The 25,980-nt window shown below is 44.1% G+C and overlaps 1 protein-coding gene across 1 annotated transcript in view; it reads left to right on the top strand.

Annotated features, from left to right (window-relative positions):
- Positions 1-25,980, top strand: part of PTPRQ (protein tyrosine phosphatase receptor type Q) — an 814,679-nt gene that overhangs the window by 380,603 nt on the left and 408,096 nt on the right. The window contains exon 23 of the mRNA XM_073651596.1: positions 12,024-12,223. Within this exon, the coding sequence (XP_073507697.1) occupies positions 12,024-12,223 (200 nt within the window). The remainder of the gene's footprint in view (positions 1-12,023; positions 12,224-25,980) is intronic.

A 25,980-nucleotide genomic window follows, 5' to 3' on the forward strand; every position in this document is an offset into this window, starting at 1 on the left:
ATCCTTTATTTTAACACTAAATGACAAGTACAGTCATCAACACTATCACTGTGCTTCTTATATATGTGACTGTCATGTTTCTATCTATCTAATCTATGTGTGATGCTCTATCTTTCTGTTCTAAATTGTCGGGTACCGCTGCTGAATTGCCGGCTGGCTTTTTTAAAGAGACGGTGCATGAAAACACTATTATTTTATTAAATAAATCCTTAAACACTAAATTACAAGTACAGTAACCAACACTGTCACTGTACTGATTATATATGTGACTGACATGTTTCTATCTATCTAATCTATGTGTGAAGCTCTATTCTTTCTGTTCTAAATTGTCGGGTACCGGTATATGCCGCTGATGAATTGCCGGCTTTTCATGTTTCACTGTGAGCACTGTTCCCATCGATTTGGGCAACCACCTCCCCCAATACATTCTACATTATTGTTAGTTGTTTTCCTTCATGTAGAATTAACCTACAAGGAAAGAAAGGGTTTATTTTCATTCCGATATTTGTGTCCCATTGACTTGCATTGGTTTCTGGTATCGGAATCGGCGATATCCCGATACTTTTTGGGTATCGGCCCGATCCAATCCGATCCAATATCGGAAGGTATCGCTCAGCACTAACAGAGAGACTTTATGGTGGCAGTCTAGTAAGTGTTGAAAAGCGATGGAGATGTAACAGAGCATCAGTTGGAATCCAGGGGGGCATCGGAAGCACAGTCTGTCCAGCAGTGGAGGAACGTCAGGCAGTTACTCTGAAACAGACTATCCCTTAACATTCAGGACCTATGGTCCTCAGGAGCCAGCAGGGATGCTTGTCTCAAAAAACCTTTCCAGGAGGGGTAGTTGGACAGGGAGTAGTACAGAGAAGTCAGGACGGGACTCCTAGAACTGCGAGCGTCTCATAGGCCAAAAGGGTCAACTATGGAAGGGACAGCTCAGGACAGATGGACAGTGAACATCATTACGTGCAGTGCAATGAACTGTAACCCTGGAAAAGTATGTGGACACTGCTGTATGCTGTATGAAGATGGATTCAAATGTTCAAGTAAAGTTCTTTTTTATAAAAAGGAGTGGAAGTCCCTAAATGTGTGTGCGACAGTTCCTGAGGTGAAAGAACCGAAGACAGCAGAGATCTGCGACCACAACGTGAGTGTTCTGCACCACACGCACAGCATAGGAGAATTGGGACATTTGTCTTTGTAAGGGAGCAAGGGTGTGGGAACACAGCAGCCCCTCACCACAACTACCACCCCGAGCCCCCACACTCACCATCAGATCTTATTGGTAATCTGACTTACTGTACAACACATACTATACAGAGAAGTAATAACTCGGCAATGATTTGAGAGCATTCTACTATTCCTACACTTTGCAGAAAACTCAAATTTCCCTCCTCCCAATGACATAAGTTGTGACCGACTTTACAAAATCAGGCCCCTAATAAATAATTTTAAGGACAAATTTTCCCACATATATACCAACCAAAAAAATATTTGTGTGGACGAGTCTCTGGTCCTTTTCAAGGGCAGACAGCATTTTAAGCAGTATTTGCCGAACAAAAGGTCCCTATTTGGACTAAAAATATAGAAATTGTGTGAAAGCAACTCTGGCTACATACACAAAATCAGAGTGCCATGAGGGAAGAGATACCCGCCCTCTCTAAACGTAGCTGGGAAAATTGTCTGGGACCTGGTGCATCCCCTTTTAGATAAGGGGTACACTTTGTGTATTTATAATTATAGTACAAGTGTACACTTGCTCAGGTGCCTGTCTGCTAAGAAAACTGGCCTGTGGCACCATACGCCATAATCAAAGAGCATTGCCCAAGACACTTGTAACCCATAAGTTAAAGGCAAGCGAAATGAAGGTGCTCTGTAATGAGGACTTGCTTATTGTTAAATTTCGTGACAAGAAGGATGTCCTCACTTTAACATCAATTTATGCTGAAAGAAGCGCCCATATTTATGCACGTGTGGCAAGTTCTACTGTCCGGAAGCCTGTATGTGTACAGGATTACAATAAATTTATGGATGGTGTGGACCTTGCGGACCAGATGTTGCAGCCCTGCAGCGCTGTGTGCAAGTCACGTGTATAGTACAAAAACATGCTGTACACTTAATCCACATGGTCCTATATAGCACTTTTGTGCTGTACCGAAAAACAGGGAACCAAGGATCTTACCATGAGTTCCAAGAAAAAATAATAAAACATTTCATATTTGGAGACCAGGAGAGGGTGGGGGGAAAATGACCCAGTGAGGCCAGCAGAATTGTTCCCAGTTAGTATTTTATATCTCAAGTGCCACCTACAACCAAAAAGTCCAACTTTAAAAGAGATGCAGGGTGTGTTACAAAAATGGAATTAGGAGAGAAACCAGTTACCAGTGTGAGACATTTCCAGATAAACCTGGCCTCTGCATTAGGGAATGTTTCCGTCACTACGACACATCCCTAAAATATCTGGATTTATCTTTTGTTTTTACCCTAGCCACCTTCTGCCATTTTCACTTTATTCACTTTTTATTTCTTCATCTCCCATTTAAAAATTAGAATAGAAAAAAGCCCAAAAATAAAAAGTTAATTCTCACCATACCCCTAGATGAATACTGTGAGGGGAATTTGCTGAAATGGCATACATTTTTTTTCTGCCAGTGTAGTTTCCAAATTGAGGTCAGTTGTGGGGGGGTTTCAATGTTTCGGCACTTCCGGGGCCCTGCAAATGTGACTCCGACTGAAAACCACTGAGAAATGAGCTGCTGCCGCTGCTGCCACTGCTGTGGGCTCAGCCTCCGTGACTTGCCGTGATGTCATAGAGTTCACCGGCGGTCATTGAGGCTGCGTTCTCAGCCAGGGCAATGAACTGCAGTGACCTCTGTGAGATCACCGCTAGTGGCGCCGCTGGGAACGCAGCCTCAATGAAGGGCGGTGAACTCTATGACGTCACCGCAAGTCACTGAGGCTGGGGTCGCAGCAGCTGCCGCAGCTCATTCCTCAGTGGTTTTCAGCCAGAACAGTGGCATCTTGGCTTCGTCCTGGTTGGAAACTATTTAGCCCAGACTTGGACTACTGTGTGGGACAGATCTTCGGACAGGTGAGGGATATGGTGTTTTTTATTTTCTTACAGGAGATGAGGGCTTCCATGGAATGGGCGTTAGGGAAGTATTTTTCGTATCGTTATTTCAAATAAAAGATTTTATTCTGGGTGTTTATCTTTATTTACATTTTGACTATAGGATTAGTAATGGATAGGCGTCTTTTAGACGCCGCACTATTACTAACCCATGGGCTTGATGTCACCGGACAATACAAAAGCACCACTGCTGCGTGAGAATTTTCTCATGCGGCAGTGCAGTAAGTGAGGTCACATGGGTTCATTTGCTGATGAAATTGTGTGACCACTCTCCCTGCAGCTCAGCGCTGTACACTGCGGGAGCAATGACGCTCCTGTCAGTGTATTGCCGGCTGCTGAATAGAGGGGTCACATCTCACAATATGGCTGTCCTATTCATGAGACCTGCATGGGACACTCGGAAACACGGCGGATAGGTGAGGATTATGGTGGTTTATTATTTTTTCTTTATTACAGGAGACATGGGCATCGTGGATTAGGCATTAAGGTGAGTATATGGTGTTTTTTTCTTTTTTACATAGGACAAGGCCATTGGCGATTAGGTGTAGGTGAGTATAATGTGTTTTTTATTTTTATTAAAGTAATTATTTATAAATTGAAACTTTTTTTTTTTTACTTTCACTGCACAAGCGCCGGCTGATGAGACTACTCTTCTCATCAGCAGCGCTTGCGATCACTCTTAACAGTGAGAGCGGGCACGGATGATGGGAGAAGTAGTCCCATCAGCTGGCACCTGTGACCCGCAGTAAGCTTTTTACTGTGGGTCACCGTGACAGCTGCGGTATGACGCTGACATCGTGATCCCGCAGTGCTCTGACCGGTGGTAACTACGTTACCGCAGATCAAAACCCCTATTTCCCGCACTGTCACGCAGATGACATTGTGTGAAACTACGGATCTTCGTGCTCTGGTCCGGGCTCCCAAACACAAGCTTTTTTTGATGATCGGGTTTAGTCGACGAACCCCAGCATCAAAATGTTCGCTCATCTCTAGTCATATTGACACCACATGTGTTTCACAAAATTTTATACCATTGAAATTTTTACCACTATAATGTTGTTTTAGATGCAGATTTTACATTTTCTCAAGGGTAAATATTTAAAATTGACCGCAAAATTTGTAACACAATTTCAGCTGAGCGTCGCAATACCCCATATGTGGCTGTACAATACTGTTTGGCTACACAGCGAGACTAGTGAAGGAGCGCCATTTGACTCTTGGAGAACAAATTTTCATAGAATAGTTTGCAGACTCCATATTCAGTACCCCTAAGTGCCGGAAGGGCAGAAAACTCCCTCAATTTACCCCAATTTGGAAATTACACACCTCTTGAAATTTATCTACAGGTGTAGTGACAATTTTGACTAGATGGGTCTTTAATAGAAACAAGCAGCAGTTGCTAAATGAAAATGCAAATTTTTCATTGCAGTGCCCGTACATTATTACATTATAGTGCCTATACTTTGTAGTGCCCGTACATTGTGCCCAGCTTGTGCTTCTGGAGATACGCACCCCGTAAATTAAACATGTGGATGCTAATTTCTGTTTAGGCACATTGTGGGGCTCAGAAGTAGATGGCATTTTGATTTGGGAGCACAGATTTCTCTGGATTTCTTTGGGGGGAGCCATTTCACTTTTCCAGAGCCTTTGTGCTACCTGTAATGTGGAAGCCCTCTATATTTCTGTTAACAGATGATGGACCTTAGTTGGGACTTGTTTTTTGTGGATTGAGTAGAAGCTTTTTTTGGTGGCATTTTAGGGGGCATAAGAATTTAGATCAGTTCACATTTATCCTGTGCTCTACATGAGCATTTGCATCGGGGTTTCTAGTTAAAGCTACAAAATACATGATTCAGATGAAACCCACGAGGTATCCATTCACTAACGAGGCTGCAGAAATACTTTGGACTCTGTGTGGCTTGTGTTCAGCGGTATCCGGCTTTTAAGAGGTCCATAAAACTGTGGCCAGTTGCGCTTTTATGCGTACTTAAAAAGGCAGTCACGGCTGGATCATAAGCCACAGTGTCTTCATTTGCCTCATCATAGGGCATCTTCTGGCAGGGAGTTCCATCTGAATCATGTATTTCAGAGATTTAAACAGAGAACCCCAATGTAAGCGCTGAGCGTAGAGCGCAGGATAAATGTGAGCCAAATCTTACTGCAATCTTTTGGAGGCAGAATAAATAAGTCAACAGCATGGAAGAATTGATTTTATTTATTTCTCTATGCCGTTCCTTGTGTGGTATAAGTGGTTAGGCGACTTTATTCTTCGGGTCGGTGTGATTGCAGCGATACCAGATTTATAGCTTTTTTTTATGTTTGGCTGCTATCACATACTAAAAAAAAATATTTTTTTTACAAAAACAAGCTTTTGTATCACCATATCTAGCGCTATAGTTTTCCTATATTTGTGCCGACAAAGTCATGTGAGGGCTTGTCTTTTGTGGGATGAGTTGACGTTTTTATTGGTATCATTTTTGGGCACATAACTTTTTTTGATTGCATTCTATTCCCATTTTCGGGAGGCGGAATGCACAAAAGCCAGCAATTCAGGAATTATTATTATTTTTTTTGTTATGCCGTTCATAGTGTGGTAAAAGTGATACGGCAGCTTTTTTCTTTAGGTCAGTACGATTACAACGATACCACATTTGTATAATTTTTTTAAGTTTTGCCGATTCTACACAATAAAAACTATTTCATAGAAAAAATATTGTTTTTGCATCTCTGTATTCTGAGAGCTATAACTGTTTTATTTTTTATTTTTAAGCTGATGGAGCGATATCATTTTCAGCGATACCATTTTTATTTACATTAGTCTTTTTGACTCCATTTTATTCACTTTTTTTCCAGTGGTATGATGAAAAAGTATAGTTTCTTGCCACATTTTTTATTTTTTATAGCATTCACTGTAGGGGTTAACTGGTTTGACAGTTTTATAGATTGGTTCATTCCGGACACGGAGATAAAAAAATGTGTACTTTTTTTTACATAAATATGTGCATTTATTGGTGTAAATTTTTTGTTCTTTATTTTGTGTTTTTTTGTGTGTTTTTTTTTTTCATTTTCTTAATTCTTTTTTACTTTTTTGCTTAGTACCTCTATGGGACTTTAACTTTTATTACTCTGATCACTAGTCTCATGCATTGCAAGGCACGAGCACTGCAATGCATGAGACCTGTGATATTACATAGGCAGATAGTCTGTTACACCCTGCCTATGGCTGGGTCTAACAGGCCAGTGTTCCTGCCACTTCCTCTCACAACCTTCTAAATGGTGGGTTAATCAGCTAGGGGCGATGTGGGGACTGGCCCTGCTCTCAAGCTTACAATCTATGAGGAAATAGGGGAGATATGAAAGGTAAATGGTAAAAAGTGCTTGTATTGTATCGTCCAGCTATCAATATAATAAATAGGGTATTCACATAATGCAGTATGAACCGGTAGCCAGCCAGTATGTGTATAAATACAGGCACAGAGGGCTATTAAGTGCATGGAGGGTGTGTGAACAGATGCTACGAGGGTCCTGATTTTGAAGAAATTTTTGTATGGGCAAAACAGGTATTAATCAGATAAGTTATGTGAAGTGACTAGTGGCTAGTGTAAAGAAATGCATTTTTAGGCCACGCTTAAAACTGTGGGTTGTTATGATTGTCTAGCAACTCACTCGGGAAGATAGGTAACACACTAGAAACTGCAACTGACATGACAGTTCCTGTACAGACTAGAGAGCCTGACCCCGCAGTAGTAATTGGTTCCTGTGTTAGCAGAGATAGTGCTAACCACAGACTAGATGATGGCTACTCGGACCTATGCTGCCTGAAAGACCGTCCGACGTGACGTTCCTCCTAAAGAACCGGAGGGCAGAGCAGAGTGCAAATTACCTACAGAAGGACAGAAGGGAAAGTGTGTTGAAACAGAAAGAGATACCAGAGTGAGTAAAACAAACCACAAAATACAAAATAAAGGATTAAGTATGTACTGTTAGAGAATATGCCGCCTACTTACCAAAAAGAAACAGAGCATAGGTGCAGGGATAAACCCGAGCTGGCCTTTCACTGACTGGCTTAAACTACAGCAGTATGGCTGAACATTCAAATAAGACTATCATCAGCAGGAAATACCAGTAGGGAAAAAGTATATAAAACCGCACCTGAAAGGTGATAGGGCAAACAAATGAATAAATGAAAACACCTGTTACTATAAAAAACTAAAGCAAGGATAACCGAAACTAAACACCCAGAGAAAAAATGTCTCTACTGTGGCTCAGCTGACAGAGAAGCCGACCACATAGCACAGGCTCAAGGGTTTGAACCCAGACACATAACATGGGTATTGGGAATTAATTGAGTTGTCCTGGGTAGTGCATTCCAAAGAATTAGCGTAGAACACGAGAAGTCTTGGAGAAGGGATTGGGAGGTTCGGATTATTTAGGATGTTATTGTTGGGTCGTTAGCATTGAGACAAGGGAGGAGACATAGAGTGGTGCTGAACTGTGGAATGCTTTGAGCTGGAAAGTGAGAAGTTTATATTGGACTCTGTTGCGGATGGGCAACCAGTGCAATGAATGGCAGAGGGTAGAGGCACCGGTGTAGCGGATGGACAGGAATATGATCCTGGCTGCTGCGTTCAGTATGGATTGGAGAGGAGAGAGTTTAGTAAGAGGGAGACCTATTAGTAGAGAGTTGCAATAGTCCAGACGAGAATGAATAAGACGAGAGTGAATAAGAGCAACAGTAAGCGTTTTTGCATAGTCAAAGGTAAGAAAAGGTTGAATTCTAGAGATGTTTTTGAGGTGCAGGTGACATGAGTGAGTGAGTGATCGAATGTAGTGGGTGAATGAAAAATCAGACCAATCAAATCAAATATGACCCCAAGACAGCGGGAATGTTGCTGGAGAGTAATGGTAGAACCACACATGGAAATTACAATTTTGGGCATAGGTAGGTTAGTGGAGGGAGGAAACACAAGGAGTTCATTCTTTGACAGATTCAGTTTTAGACTGATCCTTGAGGAACCCCAACAGTAAGGGGAAGAGGAGAGAAAGAGGAGTCAGCAAAAGATACAGTAAAGGAGCAGTCAGAGAGGTATGAAGCTAACCAGGAGAGAGCAGTATCCTTGAGGCAGATAGCGCTGAGCATAGCTGGTGGCCATTAGATTTAGCTGTTAGTAGATCATTAGAGACTTTAGTAAGGGCAGTTTCAGTAGAGTGTAAGGAGCGGAAACCAGATTGTAAAGGGCCAAGAAGAGCGTTATCTGAGAGATAGTGGATTAGTAATGATAAGTTGTGTTGCCTACTCTTTCGCTGAGCATATGTCTGCCGACCACATGAATAACCAACAGACCCTTCTAGCATCCATGCAGCTTCACTGCTCTCTTACCTGTGCCAGTGTTAGGCTTAGAACAAGTAGCTGAGGCAGCTGCAACAGTTACAGTATCTTTGATATGATGGATGTTTTATCTTCCATTGCCAAAACCTGAAACACTTTAGCAAACACAGCTCACTGGCTGAATAGCCAGCTTCAGTCATATCTTGACTGTATCCTTTCGCAGGCAGCTACCCTAAGCCCCAATCTCTTTTACTTTTGGGTCAACTGATTGGACCAGTGGCAAGCACTGGCCTAGTTTGCTATGGACGTATTGTCATGTCCAGCCTCCAGTGTTTTTTCAGAGCGGGTATTCAGTGCAGCCGGTGACTTTGTTACAACGAAATGGACCAGGTTATCCACCTCAAGAATTGAAAATTGTATATTTGTAAAAAATTAATCAGACATAGATCAGTAATGACTTTCATTTACCTGTGACTGTTGCCAATTATTAAATTGGACCTACCATGTGCCTACCTTTTGACTTCTGCTGCTGTCACTGCCCATGGTTCATGCTCAGCCCATGTGGCTTCTTCCACTGCCACTGCACAACAATGCCAGCCATACATTTCCTGGCTGCATACTGTGTTTTATAGTACACTCATGACAAAAAATATACTCTCTTGAGAATACACAAACATCAAAGAGTTGGGGCCATGTTTAAAGGCTTTTTGACAACAAGCAAATGCTTCTTCACTTTGAAAACAGCCCATTCCTGTTCTCTAAAAAAAGGGATAATTTTTGGAAGGCTTGTTAAAAAATCTTTGAAATTGTTTACTTGTTTTGAGAATAGCAAACCTGTTGTGGTTCCCTAAAAAGAAATAATATTTTCACTTTTAGTTGGGAAACCATTGCTTCTTCATTTTCAAAAGTTCTGAGCACCTGTTTTTGAACATAAAATAAAGGGATATTTTTTGGATGCCTTGTGAAAAAGTTTTCACCTTTTCATTTAGCTCCGAAAAAAGCTCTTGAAATTTACGAAGCAGGGATCATTTTTGCATCACTCCTTGTGAAAAGGTCATAGCTTTTTCCATTTGTGTATAACCTCCAGCAAGGCAGGCATTCTGCACCCTCCAAAAAGGGATCATTTCTGGACCTTTACTATCATTTACATAGCTTAACAAGTCTGATACTTCAGTGTGTTGTTAAACAGCCTGTTCTACTGTAAACAGCAATTTCCATCCGTTTTCACATAGTCAGATGTGGCAAGGATGTGTTTGTATTAAAGAGCTCAACGGGAGTTCAATGCAGTCCTAGGAGACCTTCGAGTGTTATACACCTATTTTTGGGGCATTTAGAGGCTTTGCTGCATTGTGAATTTATTCACTGCAAATTCAATTCTTTGTTAAAATTTGGCAAAACTAGCAAACTGGAACTTCAAACAATTCGATCTTCTCTATACTTGATCCTTTGCTTCTGTGGGAAATAAACAGCCATCAGAGAAGACTAGCAGAGACTTATTCTTCCCCACTCTTAATTTGTCCACATGACTTGTGGATTAGCGCTTGCTGTAGAGCAGTGGTTTCCTACGCTTAACTGTAATATTCAGTAATGAAGATTGAGTTTCTGAAAGAAGACTATGAGACTGGCTTTCTATTTATCTTATCATGAAAAGGTACAAATGGAGAGTAGGGTATATAAGCAATGGGCAATAAAACAAGTATCTGCCAGCGCACTGGTTAAACTGTGCGGAGAGGAAGAGATCCAGATTGTTCCTCCCCGCATATATTGCCCATGGATATTAAAGTTTGACAAATTATGTGTGTAAAGATGTGTTCTGTTGAATTGTTAAATGTGTTTACTTAAAGAGCAATTACTTTTTTTTTCGTGGAATACACTCATTCATTAGTAGGTGCAGATCATGTAATATGAATGCAATGATGCCCAAGGAGAGCGGGGGGAGTAATGTTTCTGGGTTTTCCTACCATTTGTTGCCCAGAATTGTTGTCACTAAACTTCACAGAGCGACAACTACAGTGCTGTGAAAAAGTATTTGCCCCTCATCCAATTTCTTCGATTTTTGGTAATTTGTTAGAAGGCAGAATATCCGTTATCTCTTTCCTTGACTGTCATAACATTTCCTACTGATATAGGTTCAGCCCATTTTGTTATAATGTCAGTTCTGGTAAATGCCCTATTGCAGCACCTAATAAATAATAAGGATACAGCTGATCTATGGAGACCAATGGAATATACTTCTAACTCACATTTAAAATCTTTAAACGGTCTTTATATTGTTATAGCTGATTTTAAAGCAAACCTGTCACACTGGAAAAGCTGCCCAATCTGCAGGTATCATGGTATGAAAAAACAGAAGTTGAACACATTAATATATATTTTTTTGTGAAAATATTCAATTTAATGTGTTTTATTTATTTAAATCTCTGCTTATTCTTGTCTTTTTAGTCAAGTGGGCGATCCTACTCACTGTTTTACAGACTTCCTTTTATGGAAGCAATAACTGCCAGTCACTCATAGGACCGCCTATTTGACTGAAAGCTCAGAATGAGTAGAGATTTAAATAAATATAACACAGGTCGCATTGAATCTTTTCCCACAAACCCATGTATTTATCTGCTTCGCCCCCCCGCTCTATAACGTGGTGCCTGCAGATTGGGTTCATTTCTCATGTAACAGATTGCACTTAAAGAGCATTTTCTACCTGCACAGTAAATCTGTCTTATTATGCAAAGCTATAGGAATTTGAAGGGTTGAGTTACTGTATGACTGTCTAACTAAATGTACTAATAAATGGAACCTTTCATTGGATTTTTGTTATTTAAACTGAGTACCTCCTCAAATTGGCGCTGCTCTACTGATTCTGGGATAGTTTATCTTTTTCTTCCGTTTCCCATCATTGCAAAGTTTTACCCCTGGTAATAATGGAAGGGCCTAGAAGAAAAAGACTGTTTCAGAATCAGTGGACCAGCACCAATGGAAGGAGGTACTCAGTTTAAATAAAAAAAATCCAGTGAAAGGCTTTCTATAAGGTGTCCGAAAAAGATGGGAGGCCACCTCGTAGGCAGCTGAAATGAGACTATACTTCTTAAATAACAATAAAAGGGAGAAGTCAGCACACTCACGGAAACCAAGGATCCCTGATGCGCCGATAAAGCCTTGTAGTACAGCAAAAGTTCAATGCAGGAAAATGGAGATATCCAGTAAAGGGTCCTTAAAATAATTTCTTAATTGAAGATCCATTAAAAATCCAATGTGGAATTGCAATTCCAGATTGGATTTTTAATGGATCATCAATAAAGATGTTATTTTAAGGACCCTTTGCTGGATTTCTCCATTTTCCTGCTATACTTCTTAAACTCCCATTTCCACCATCTTGTAAGAAATAGTGTTGACAAAGTTAGATACTTTCACTTACTGTATATTAGAAAGGAGCAGTCTATTTCTCTTTGAGCCCACTAAATAAAATGCTGTTCTTGTATTGCATTGACAGCTATATATTATGCTGTTTGTTTTCTGTAAGTATCATATTGAATCGTTTTAATATAAACACACCTTTATTTTTTACAGCTCCAGGAAAGGTTGTAAATCTTACCGTCGAAGCACTTAATTCATCAGCAGTGAATCTTACGTGGTTTTTACCTCGACAGCCCCATGGAAAAATTACTAGCTTCAAAATAAGTGTTAAACATGCAAGGACTGGAACAATAGTAAAGGATACCACTGTGAAAGTCGAAGACATTATGAATGGAGCTTTGCCAGAGTGTACTGTAAGTTCATCCTAGGTAGAGCATAATATTCTAAATCTCTAGCTTAAAGTGGTTATTCCCATCTTTATAGATGAGTATTGGCACATAGTGCTTGTAAAAATAAGCACAGTTGTAATTTACTGTTTATTAAAATTTGCAGCCATTCCTGAGATATTAACACTTTTCAATTCTTTTGTTTATAGCTCGATGCCTAACAGACCCACCACAACTGCTGTCTATCTTGTAAGCAGTGCACTTGAAGCTGGCCGGGAGGAGGAGCAAAGAGTGCTCTCCAGTGATCCCATCTAACGTTAATGCAGTGCTTACAAGCTCAATAGAAAAGAGCTTGTAAGCACTGCGCACACGGTTGTCCACAACTGCTAGACAGCAGCGGTGGTCAGTTTCCAAGGCTATGAACTGTAAAGTAAAGAAAAGAACTGTATTAATATCTAAAAAAAGGCTGAAAATGTAATACACAGTGAATTTTATTTTAATGTCAAAGTCTGTTTTTCTTTTTGACAACTGCATAAGGTAAAACATTTAGAGGGACAGGAGGGATTTGATAGGTGATAATGTAATTTTGATATTAACCCTTTCACACTTCATTTGTATTATTATGTCATGCAATAGGTGTGAGTGAATGGAACGGGCACAGGAGCTGAGCACACTTAGCACAAGGCAGATGATGGCTGTATTACACTGCCAACATCTGCCTCTAACTCCAGCAACTGGAATAATCTCCAATAGCTGTTGTTAACCCATCAAATGCCGTTAGTAGCCTTTGACAATGTAATTTAAACTGCGCAATCCTGTCTTGGCGACTGTTCCGAGCACCCATCACAATTCTTGATGAAGGCTCCTGTTGCTGCCATGTTGGTACTTCTGTAAAGTCTGGGCTTCAAATGAGACAAATATTAGGATTAAATAATGTAATACCATAGTATTGCAGCATATAGAACAAGCTGTAGGTTTAAAATTGTGGAAATGAACAAAATGAAAAGTAAAAAAAAAGTTTATAAAACTGTGAAAAACAAAACTCATAAATAAGGATATAAGCATAATAAGTATCACTGCTTTTATAAAAGGCTGACCTATCAAAATTTAAAATTGCTTAACATGTACGCAAAATGTCATAAGGAAAATAAATAAAAAATGCCCAAATTGACATTTTTTGGAAATTTCACCAAACCAAGAAATGCAACTAAAAGCAATGTACACAAAAGTATGTACCCGAAAATGATACCAGTAAAATCTGCACTTGACATGCAAAATAACAAGTCCTCACATTTCTCCATTAACGGAAAATAAAAATGTTATAAGCCTCGGATTATGATAACACAAACCAACTTTTTCTTTTTTACAAAGTTCAGAACTTTTTAAAGCCACTGATGCGCTAAGGTCACACGACCTTTTTCTCCACATCTGATAAAATTGGTCCACAGATACTAATCACACTCTGATCAGACTCTGATCAGAATGTGATCAGAATGTGATCAGGGTGTGATCCAATTTTCTTGGAGGTGTGGAGAAAAAAAGAGATTCTTTACTTTTTTGTAATGTCAGTCCATGAAAATTGGACTGCACTCTAATGTCACCCGAGTGCGGTACGATTTTTCCACGGACCCATAGACTTGAATAGGCGATTGCTATCCGATTCTCAGAAGCAAATCGTGCATTCTGCGTTTTTTTTCCTCTGACCAATTCGACGGATAACACTCATCCAAGTTATGCAGTCGCGCGAACGAGCCCTTATAGTAAAAAAACAATGCATGTTTGGTATCGTCTTAATCACCTTATGAATCATGTTGCTAGGTCATTTTTATTGCATAATTGATGCTGCTAAGCCCAAAAAAGATTAGTGAAATTGTGTTTTTTTTCCTAATTTCTCCTCAGTTGGAAATTTTTTTCCATATCTCAGTAAAATATATGGTAAAATGAATTATGTCAATCAAAAATACAACTCGTCCCACCAAAAAACAAGCCCTCATATGCCTATGTTGGTGGAAAAATAAAATAAGTTAAGGCTCTTTAAAGTAAACCTGACAGGTGATGCATGTTTCTCAAACCGTGGACAGCAAGTATCAGCCACTGGCTGTAGGATCACAGCAATATATGCTTGACTCTGAAACTCCGCTGCTTTCGGAGAAAAACATACTTTTAATAGCTCCCCACTCTCTGAAAGTGACTGACAAATCTCAGCTTATACGCATATCAGTCATTGTCAGTGGGCAGGGAGAAATCACTGGGACCTGCCTGTACAACTAGTGTGCTTTGTCCCCGGCAGCTATTAAAAGTATGTTTTTCTCTGAAACGCCACAGAGTCAAGCATGCATTGCTGTGATCCTATAGCCAGTGGCGGATACAGTGGAGAAAAAAGTATTTAGTCAGCCACCAATTGTGCAAGTTCTCCCACTTAAAAAGATGAGAGAGGCCTGTAATTGACATCATAGGTAGACCTCAACTATGAGAGACAAAATGAGAAAACAAATCCTGAATATCACATTGTCTGATTTGGAAAGAAATGTTTTTTCAAATTTTGGTGGAAAATGAGTATTTGGTCTATTACAAACAAGCAAGATTTCTGGCTCTCACAGACCAGTAACTTCTTCTTTAAGAAGCTCCTCTGTCCTCCACTCATTACCTGTAGTAGTGATGTGACGCTAGCAAGCCCTGCCCTGGGAAGATGGGGTACTCGGAGCCGGGTCAGATGTTGAGAACGGGGATGCAGTCGTGGCCTGGACCCGTTCCGTGCCCAGGGCCGTCACATTGAAAATGATGTTAGGGCTTTCCGGGTTGAGTGGTAATTGTCGACTACGCCACCTGTGGTGTCTGGTGATGCGCCACCAGCGCCGCTACAGTCCGCTGAGGCCCGATGTCATGGCGGCTAAAGTTCTCGCTGCTCCCCACAGGCGGAGCGCGGCCTCAGGGCAGGCAAGGCAGGATGAAGTGGGTAGTAGTAGTAGCGCGGGGAGTGCGGGCACCGCGTCGCGTGGTATGGCGCGTAATGAACAGTCCGGAGGCCATAGCGATGAATTTCCAAGGCTTTACTCACAGTTCTCATAAGCAGCGCAAGGCTTCTCCCTGCTCCTCGCGGAGTCCTGCGGCCACCAGGGACGGGGGTCCGACTACCTCCGAGGAAGTCCAGTGTGAGGTAGCATCCCTACACCAGAGTGTTCCTGCACTACAGACTTTACCTTTTCCCGCCTGTGCGTGTGTAGATAAGCCGGGTCTCCCTCTGAGCTCCTCTCAGGTGTATGGCTCGGGTGGCAATTCCTCTCCATCCCAAGCCCGGCGGGATCCTCAGGGCCTAATCGGGCTTTCCCATCCTGGACATAGAGTACGAGGTCGGGAGTCGGGGGCCGGTACCCCTCTTGCAGCTGGAATCCCTCTGAATAGATCAGGTAGAAGAGGACAGGTGGCGTACTCCGCTCCGTCTGCATCCTCCCCGGGACCCATTTGCTTGGGAGCCACACTCTAAAGCTCCCGGGCCTTCTTGATCCTGGTCCTTGGCCGGGTTGAGACATTCCTTGTCTGCAACCTCCCTCTCGTCCCATAGATCGGGGAGCGAGGGCTGTGTCCCATACCGGAGCAGGCCCACACAGTATCTGCACTCCCGGAGGGAAGTCACTTAACACACAGTTCATGACAGCACAGTACGACCACTAAGAAGGACAGGTCCACACAGGACCATGTTTGAACCAGCAGAAAGACCAACGAAGAACCAAGATCAAAGATGGCATTCTATTAAATATGAAATTAGAAGTGTAACTAACTAACTGTTCCTCCACCCACACCCACTAACTGGTTCCTACCAGTTTGTGTTCCCCAGTCTCCCAGTAACCAGGGGAGCAGCACCTAGTGCATAATAGCTCCCTCTGGTGGAAATGTGGTGTTGGATGCAAAAGGCTAGGTAACCACCATCACACCGGCCTTACCTCAGAGGAGGAACACCACACTCCATTGCAGAAGTGCAGCATTTCTGTGGCGGTCGAACCCTCAGGGGCGCCACACTGGCACCTGTTTGAACTTGTTATCAGTATAAAAGACACCTGTCCGCAACCTCAAACAGTCACACTCCAAACTCCACTATGGTGAAGACCAAAGAGCTGTAGAAGGACACCAAAAACAAAATTGTAGCCCTGCACCAGGCTGGGAAGACTGAATCTACAATAGGCAAGCAGCTTGGTGTGAAGAAATCAACTGTGGGAGAAATAATAAAAAAATGGAAGACATACAAGACCACTGATAATCTCCCTCGATCTGGGGCTCCACATAAGATCTCACCCCGAGGGGTCAAAATGATCTCAAGAACAGTGAGAAAAAATCCCAGAACCACACGGGGGGACCTAGTGAATGACCCGCAGAGAGCTGGGACCAGCATTACACAGGCTACCATCAGCAACACACTACGCTGCCAGGGACTCAGATCCTGCAGTGCCAGAAGTGTCTCCCTGCTTAAGCCATTACATGTCCGGGCTCATCTAAAGTTTGCTAGAGAGCATTTGGATGATCCAGAAGAGTATTGGGAGAATGTCATAAGGTGAGATGAAACCAAAGTAGAACTGTTTGCTAGAAACACAACTCGTCGTGTTTGGAGGAGAAAGAATGCTGAGTTGCATCCAAAGAACACCATACCTACTGTGAAGCATGGGGGTGGCAACATCATGCTTTGGGGCTGTTTCTCTGCCCAGGGACCAGGATGACTGATCCGTGTACATGAAAGAATGAATGGGGTCATGTATCGTGAGATTTTGAGTACAAACCTCCTTCCATCAGCAAGGGCATTGCAGATGAAACGTGACTGGGTCTTTCTGCATGACAATGATCCCAAGCACACCACCAGGGCAACAAAGGAGTGGCTTCGTAAGAAGCATTTCAAGGTCCTGGAGTGGCCTAGCCAGTCTCCAGATCTAAATCCTATAGAAAACCTTTGGAGGGAGTTGAAAGTCTGTGTTGCCCAGCGACAGCCCCAGAACATCACTGCTCTAGAGGAGATCTGCATGGAGGAATGGGCCAACATACCAGCAACAGCGTGTGCTAACCTTGTGAAGACTTACAGAAAACGTTTGACCTCCGTCATTGCCAACAAAGGATATATAACAAAGTATTGAGATGAACTTTTGTAATTGACCAAATACTTATTTTCCACCAAAATTTGAAAAAAAATTATTTCCAAATCAAACAATGTGATTTTCAGGATTTGTTTTCTCATTTTGTCTCTCATAGTTGAGGTCTACCTATGATGTCAATTACAGGCCTCTCTCATCTTTTTAAGTGAACTTGCACAATTGGTGGCTGACTAAATACTTTTTTTCCCTACTGTACATGCTGGCTATGGTTTGGGCAACGTGTATCACCTGTCGAGCTCTCTTCAAAAACAATATACAACACGCTACCTGTTAAACTAGTAGTCACTGCAAATTGAAATTTTGCTTTTGGCTATTATCCTAAGTCGTGTGACAAGGCTTGTTAGAGAGTCGATACTGACTTTTAGGATTGCTACTTACTATAGGTGGCACTAGAGTTCTAGTTCTCTTCCTCTCTAAAGAGACAATTTGCATATTTCCCAGAGGAGCATTGCGGCTTAAAAGTCTCCTCACCTTGGCATGTGAGGCTTGACATGTCAGTCTCCGCAAGTAGAAACGTTACCCCCTGGATCCAAGGCAATAACTAAAAATTCAATTCATGAAGCACCACTTGCCTCCATCTGCCTGAGTGGTGTTACAATCGTGCCCTTTTTTGTTTTATTAGCCTACATCCACCAGAACAAAAAGCCTAAACTCCCATAAGAACATCCTTCAGTTTATCTAGCAACAAACTAAACTCCCATAACACAAGGGCAGAGGTGTAATGACCTATTCAGGAGTCAGTATGGAAAAAAAATGAAATCATATAGTTGGACATTAATGATTGTCCAATGAAGAAAACTAATGATTCCAGTGATAATAGGATTTGGAAAATGTTGAGATGCATAAATACTTTTTATTTTTTCAAATTTTTGCCTTTGATGTATTGTTTTCTGCTGACTTTGTTTTACTACTATTGGAGGAGTTTATTTAGCTATACTTAATTACTGCTCCTTTCTGAAACTTTGGTGGTAACCCAGATATATTGTAGGAGGAAACAGAGGGGAAATCCAGCTTCCAAGATATTCTGATACAATCCAATAATATTTATTGTAGAAAAAACATTAAAAACTGTTGCAGCTATACAACACCACAATGAAGGAATTAAACGCGTTTCAGACAGGGTCTTTACTCATTGCATCATAGTGCAATGACTAAAGACTACTTCTGAAACGCGTTTGCTTACATCCTGAGGCTAAAATCTGGTATATAGCTAGTCCTATTCTTGATGAAAGGATACCATTGTATTTAGTCTAAACAATGCTCTGTGAGCTAATCAGTCTTGAAGGGTTATTCACATGATATTATCTCGGACAGTGGATATTTATTGGCTGCTGAGTATTTAGACTGTGGGGACCCCCATCAATCACGAGAATGGGGCTCTTGATGCCAGGAACCAGACTCTGCAGTGCACTGTCTGAATGGAGAGGAGGAATACATGCTCGACTTCCACTCCATTCACTGTATATGGGCTCTTTCACATGTCAGTGTCTCCAGTATGTGTAGTGACAGTTTTCACAAGTACTGGAGACACACACGTAGACCCAGTCAAATGATCCCGCACACGTGTACACTGATGACACATGAAGGATATCTGTGTATCATCAGTGTGACACATACCGGCATCAAGGAATCAGCGGTACAGTTCACGCTTTTCCCAAGCGCTGTGTGCTGGAGACATCTATCATCATTGTCCTCTGCTTGCACTGCTATCAGCTCCAGCAGGGGACAATGTTGAGAGTAGTATTCTGCCTCCGCTGTCTCCTAGTGTGAAAATAAAATCATTATACTCACGAGGCTTGAGGCGACCGCTGAGGAGCAGAGGAGAATGACTCGCTGCAGCAAGTGGGTCCCGGATCTGCGCTGAGCTCAGTAAGCGATGTCCTGTCACTCAGTGAGCTCAGCACAGGGGCCCGCTCGCCACAGCGCGTCATTTTCCTCTGTTTCTCAGTGTGTGCGGTCGCCTCAAGCCAGATGAGTATTGTCAGGAAAATATTAATGTCAGGGACAGATTAACAGAATATTAGCCTCTTGTCCCATGCCCTTTCCTGTAGTGTTTGTCCAGAGATGACAATTATACTGTGTCTTCCTGCAAATTATCCCCCACAGCCAAAAGGCTTTACACATGAAGTGTCACAAGCTAAAATGCAAATGTATTTCCTCTTAACACAGACCTGAGATAGGCTGACACCTTCTCCCAAGCAATGAGTTTGGAGGAAAGAGGAAATTGTTCGTTAAGTTCAAAGACACTCAAACAATTCCTGGCCACCAGCTACAGCCAGATTGGCTCCGATATTAGATATGAAATAGTATGAGTTCCATACGTCCGGCAATAACGAGACCCAAATGGGTAGTGACCAAATCAGCCCAGGAATGTGTAGGTAGTTTTCCAGGGCTGTAACCAAAATCAGGGAGCTGTAGTGCAAAAACACCAGAATAACAGACTGCAGCTATGTGAAGTGTGATATCAAAATAAAGATAAAATCATAAGGGAAAAAATGGCGTACTTTGCGAGCTTCTGCAATCAACGAGCGATGAGTTATCGCAGAAATTACTGTTTCTAATAAAAATGTACAGGCAGGAGACCGGCCCACATGATGTCACCACAAGGGGCGTGTGGCCAGATCTCCCCTTAGGTATAAAAGAATCTATGGAGAAGACAGGAGCACTCATTGCCAGGGGGGAATAAGAATTATAAGCAACGGGTCCTGTTCAATAACAGCATCTTCCAACCAGGGAGCCCCTCCTCCACCTATATTGAGTCGTCTCAGCGAACTTTATAGTGTAAGTTTCACTTTTTATCCTGGTTTATTTTATGTATCTGCATATGTATTTTAATGTCCCCTTTGTAACATCCTTATGTATATATTTTTCCTAAACACTGCCTCCCCTTTGGATTAAATATAAAATTTAATAGTTATGTTTCTTTTGTTCTGTAATTGTTCCCTTCCCCGAAGCCATATACGCTACCAAAACGCAGGCGTCTGGCCAGGCCTGTATTATATTTCAAACTCGGCCGGTGGTGGCAGAGAGTATTAATAATTGGCATATCGTGAAGCTGACAGTGACCGTAAGGAGGGCGTTAAACACGGATTCCAGTCTGTGGAACCCAGGGTGTTGCGCCATATGCTCACTGGTCGCTACCGATACCTACGTAGAGAGTAGTCTGGATCGTGTGCTCGCGACTCCGGAAGAAATATGGACAGCGTGACTGCAACGGCGAGATATTGTGTGATTTCCCTGGTGTCGTCCCTCTGTGTGTGTTGGAGTTCCTGACGGTGTCGTTCCTGACAAATTGGTGGCAAGCGGTGGGATATTACAGAACATCAGTGGCTGGATTGAGGAATCATTCCTGTCACTGAAAACTGGCACAGTTCTTGCGAGAATTCTGGGCAAAGATTTAAGAAATCAGGCTCAGTGTTTTAATATTTTTTTTATCTGATACATTACTATACGTGTAGCAGTTGCATCCCCCTCCTTCTCTTGTTTTTCTGTCCTATCTTTTATTTGGCAATAATGGCTACACGTGGAGAGAACTGGTATCACCAGCAGGTGAAGACCACTATCATCGCCCTCTGTGAGCTGAGACAGATTGACCCCACCGGCAAAACCAAGGTCCAAATGATTGCTGAACTGCTACAAGGTGATGCAGAGCCTGTCCGACAGCAGAGCCCTGATGATGTGGCGGCCAGCCAAGGCCCGGATTGTGCTGCTGCAGGGGTCCCACCAGTGATTGCCAGCCATACCCGCAACCAGGGTAGTGTGGACCCCCACCTGCAGATGGCCTTGGAGCAGCTCGATGCAGACGATCATGACGGACGACTGCAGCTGATCCTGAAATATCAGGAGCGAGCAGAGCAACAAGCCAAAGCTGACTGGGAGGAGCCCCAGGCCAGAGCTGACCGGGAGGAGCGCCAGGCCCGAGCTGACCGGGAGGAGCGCCAGGCCCAAGCTGACCGAGAGGCTGAGAGAGCTGAGCGACAAGCTGACCGAGAGGCTGCTGAGCGCCAGGCCCAAGCTGACCGACAACACCAGCTGGAACTAGCCCGGATCCCGACGGAGCCATCCTCGACGCAGACCCATGAGTCCAACAGCACCAACTGCTTTAAACCCCGTCCTGAGCACTTCCCGGTGATGGAAAAGGATGGGGACTTGGACACATTTCTGCGAGGCTTTGAAAAGGCCTGCAGGCAGTATCAGCTGTCCACGGACCAGTGGGCGGCGTACTTAACTCCAGGGCTCCGAGGAAAAGCCTTGGAGGTGTTCGCTTCCCTCCCTCGAGAACAAGATGGAGACTATGAGGCCGTCAAGGAGGCCCTGATAAAAAAGTACCAGCTGACTCCGGAGGTTTACCGGAAAAAGTTCAGAGCCCTCCAACGTGGACCACATGACACCTACAGCGATGTGGTAGACGGGCTCAGAACCAACTTTGAGTAGTGGATCCAAGGATTATCAGTCACCAACTTCGAGGACCTGAAGGATCTGAAGGACCAGTTTCTTCATCTTTGCCCTGTGGAGGTGAGACAGTTTGTGCTGGACCGGGAGCCAAAGGAAGCCGCTAAAGCAGCCCAGATCGCGGATACCTATGAGGCCAACCGCACACCAGAGGTGCGGAAGTCAGCCATCGCCAGCTGGAAGGGGGGTAAGCCGACAACCACCCCCAGTGTTCCAGCCAGCCGGCCCTCAGTGTGTCCTGCCCCATCTTTTAGCACCCAGCCTACATTTGACTCCCGTAGGTGTTATACTTGTGACCAAATGGGTCACATCAGCTTTGTCTGCCCGGAGAGGCAGAAGATGAACCCCACACCTGAGGCTCCAGAGCCTACTGCAGCCATTCTTTTGTGGGTGGGGCGGTTGGTCGGGTCCTGGAGAATTTACAACCCGTTACCGTGGGCAACACTGTCACTGTCGGCCTTAAGGACTCTGGCGCAGAACGCACCCTGATCCGCCCTGAGTTTGTGTTACCAGAGGAACTCATTCCTGTGAAGACCCTGACTGTCACCGGGTTTGGGGGTGTTTGCCGTCCCATACCGATGGCCCGAGTTTTCCTGGACTGGGGTGCGGGGAGGGGATTAAGGGAAGTGGGGGTGTCGGAGAATCTCCCCACTAATGTGCTATTGGGAACTGATCTGGGATGGTTGGTTGCCCGATACATCCCTGACAACCTTCCCAGATGTGATATGTCATGTAATGCCGCTGTCAAAAATGTCAATGTGATGTATAATAAAAGTGTGTGTTGTGGTAAAGGAGAACTCTGCCGCCTCACCCTGCAAGGTGATGCTGCTGAGGATCCCCTAAAGAGAGCCAGTATAAGTGCTATGGACGATGGGAGCAGGCACGGACACCAGGAAGCAGGTCGTCTCGTGCAGGTGACCAGTGTCATGCCAGATAGTGACAAGGTCAGTGGTAGCTGCCCCATGACTAGCACGGCTCCAGAGATGATGTGGAAGGATGGGGAGAAACACGGGGACCATAGGGAAAGTGGTCCCGTGCCGACGACCAGTGTCGCGACGGACCGTGACATGGCCGGTCATAGCTCCCCCCTAGGGAGCGCAGCTCCCAAGGTAAAGAGGATGACTGGTAAAAAGGTAGGCCGCATAACCAGGCAAGGTAGGAGGAAGGTGTGTCCCCCTGTCTGTCAGGAGTATAGGAGGAAGGCACCCATAGACTGTCAGAGGTGGGGGGAAAATGTATCCCAAACCGGTCAGGGTGACCGGAAAGCTGGATCCGCAGGAAGGGTGGGCCAGGAGGTGGGCTCAAGGGGCGATCTGTAAATCACCCCTTATGCCTCCTCAAAGAGGGGGAGATGTCAGGAAAATATTAATGTCAGGGACAGATTGACAGAATATTAGCCTCTTCTCCCATGCCCTCTCCTGTAGTGTTTGTCCAGAGATGACAATTATACTGTGTCTTCCTGCAAATTATCCCCCACAGCCAAAAGGCTTTACACATGAAGTGTCACAAGCTAAAATGCAAATGTATTTCCTCTTAACACAGACCTGAGATAGACTGACACCTTCTCCCAAGCAATGAGTTTGGAGGAAAGAGGAAATGGTTCGTTAAGTTCAAAGACACTCAAACAATTCCTGGCCACCAGCCATAGCCAGATCGGCTCCGATATTAGATATGAAATAGTATGAGTTCCATACGTCCGGCAATAACGAGACCCAAATGGGTAGTGACCAAATCAGCCCAGGAATGTGTAGGTAGTTTTCCAGGGCTGTAACCAAAATCAGGGAGCTGTAGCGCAAAAACACCAGAATAGCAGACTGCAGCTATGTGAAGTATGATTTTATCTTTATTTTGATATCACAAGGGAAAAAATGGCGTACTTTGCGAGCTTCTGCAATCAACGAGCAATGAGTTATCGCAGAAGTTAGTGTTTCTAATAAAAATGTACAGGCTGGAGACCGGCCCACATGATGTCACCACAAGGGGCGTGTGGCCAGATCTCCCCTTAGGTATAAAAGAATCTATGGAGAAGACAGGAGCACTCATTGCCAGGGGGGAATAAGAATTATAAGCAACGGGTCCTGTTCAATAACAGCATCTTCCAACCAGAGAGCCCCTCCTCCACCTATATTGAGTCGTCTCAGCGAACTTTATAGTGTAAGTTTCACTTTTTATCCTGGTTTATTTTATGTATCTGCATATGTATTTTAATGTCCCCTTTGTAACATCCTTATGTATATATTTTTCCTAAACACTGCCTCCCCTTTGGATTAAATATAAAATTTAATAGTTATGTTTCTTTTGTTCTGTAATTGTTCCCTTCCCCGAAGCCATATACGCTACCAAAACGCAGGCGTCTGGCCAGGCCTGTATTATATTTCAAACTCGGCCGGTGGTGGCAGAGAGTATTAATAATTGGCATATCGTGAAGCTGACAGTGACCGTAAGGAGGGCGTTAAACACGGATTCCAGTCTGTGGAACCCAGGGTGTTGCGCCATATGCTCACTGGTCGCTACCGATACCTACGTAGAGAGTAGTCTGGATCGTGTGCTCACGACTCCGGACGAAATACGGACAGCGTGACTGCAACGGCGAGATATTGTGTGATTTCCCTGGTGTCGTCCCTCTGTGTGTGTTGGAGTTCCTGACGGTGTCGTTCCTGACAAATTGGTGGCAAGCGGTGGGATATTACAGAACATCAGTGGCTGGATTGAGGAATCATTCCTGTCACTGAAAACTGGCACAGTTCTTGCGAGAATTCTGGGCAAAGATTTAAGAAATCAGGCTCAGTGTTTTAATATTTTTTTTATTTGGGACATTACTATACGTGTAGCAGTTGCATCCCCCTCCTTCTCTTGTTTTTCTGTCCTATCTTTTATTTGGCAATAATGGCTACACGTGGAGAGAACTGGTATCACCAGCAGGTGAAGACCACTATCATCGCCCTCTGTGAGCTGAGACAGATTGACCCCACCGGCAAAACCAAGGTCCAAATGATTGCTGAACTGCTACAAGGTGATGCAGAGCCTGTCCGACAGCAGAGCCCTGATGATGTGGCGGCCAGCCAAGGCCCGGATTGTGCTGCTGCAGGGGTCCCACCAGTGATTGCCAGCCATACCCGCAACCAGGGTAGTGTGGACCCCCACCTGCAGATGGCCTTGGAGCAGCTCGATGCAGACGATCATGACGGACGACTGCAGCTGATCCTGAAATATCAGGAGCGAGCAGAGCAACAAGCCAAAGCTGACTGGGAGGAGCCCCAGGCCCGAGCAGACCGGGAGGAGCGCCAGGCCCGAGCTGACCGGGAGGAGCGCCAGGCCCAAGCTGACCGAGAGGCTGAGAGAGCTGAGCGACAAGCTGACCGAGAGGCTGCTGAGCGCCAGGCCCAAGCTGACCGACAACACCAGCTGGAACTAGCCCGGATCCCCACGGAGCCATCCTCGACGCAGACCCATGAGTCCAACAGCACCAACAGCTTTAAACCCCGTCCTGAGCACTTCCCGGTGATGGAAAAGGATGGGGACTTGGACACATTTCTGCGAGGCTTTGAAAAGGCCTGCAGGCAGTATCAGCTGTCCACGGACCAGTGGGCGGCGTACTTAACTCCAGGGCTCCGAGGAAAAGCCTTGGAGGTGTTCGCTTCCCTCCCTCGAGAACAAGATGGAGACTATGAGGCCGTCAAGGAGGCCCTGATAAAAAAGTACCAGCTGACTCCGGAGGTTTACCGGAAAAAGTTCAGAGCCCTCCAACGTGGACCACATGACACCTACAGCGATGTGGTAGACGGGCTCAGAACCAACTTTGAGTAGTGGATCCAAGGATTGTCAGTCACCAACTTCGAGGACCTGAAGGATCTGAAGGACCAGTTTCTTCATCTTTGCCCTGTGGAGGTGAGACAGTTTGTGCTGGACCGGGAGCCAAAGGAAGCCGCTAAAGCAGCCCAGATCGCGGATACCTATGAGGCCAACCGCACACCAGAGGTGCGGAAGTCAGCCATCGGCAGCTGGAAGGGGGGTAAGCCGACAACCACCCCCAGTGTTCCAGCCAGCCGGCCCTCAGTGTGTCCTGCCCCATCTTTTAGCACCCAGCCTACATTTGACTCCCGTAGGTGTTATACTTGTGACCAAATGGGTCACATCAGCTTTGTCTGCCCGGAGAGGCAGAAGATGAACCCCACACCTGAGGCCCCAGAGCCTACT

This window comes from Phyllobates terribilis, unplaced genomic scaffold (genome assembly GCF_046119375.1).
Source record: "Phyllobates terribilis strain yellow unplaced genomic scaffold, ASM4611937v1 Scaffold_11__3_contigs__length_659146591, whole genome shotgun sequence".
Taxonomy (NCBI): Eukaryota; Metazoa; Chordata; class Amphibia; order Anura; family Dendrobatidae; genus Phyllobates; species Phyllobates terribilis.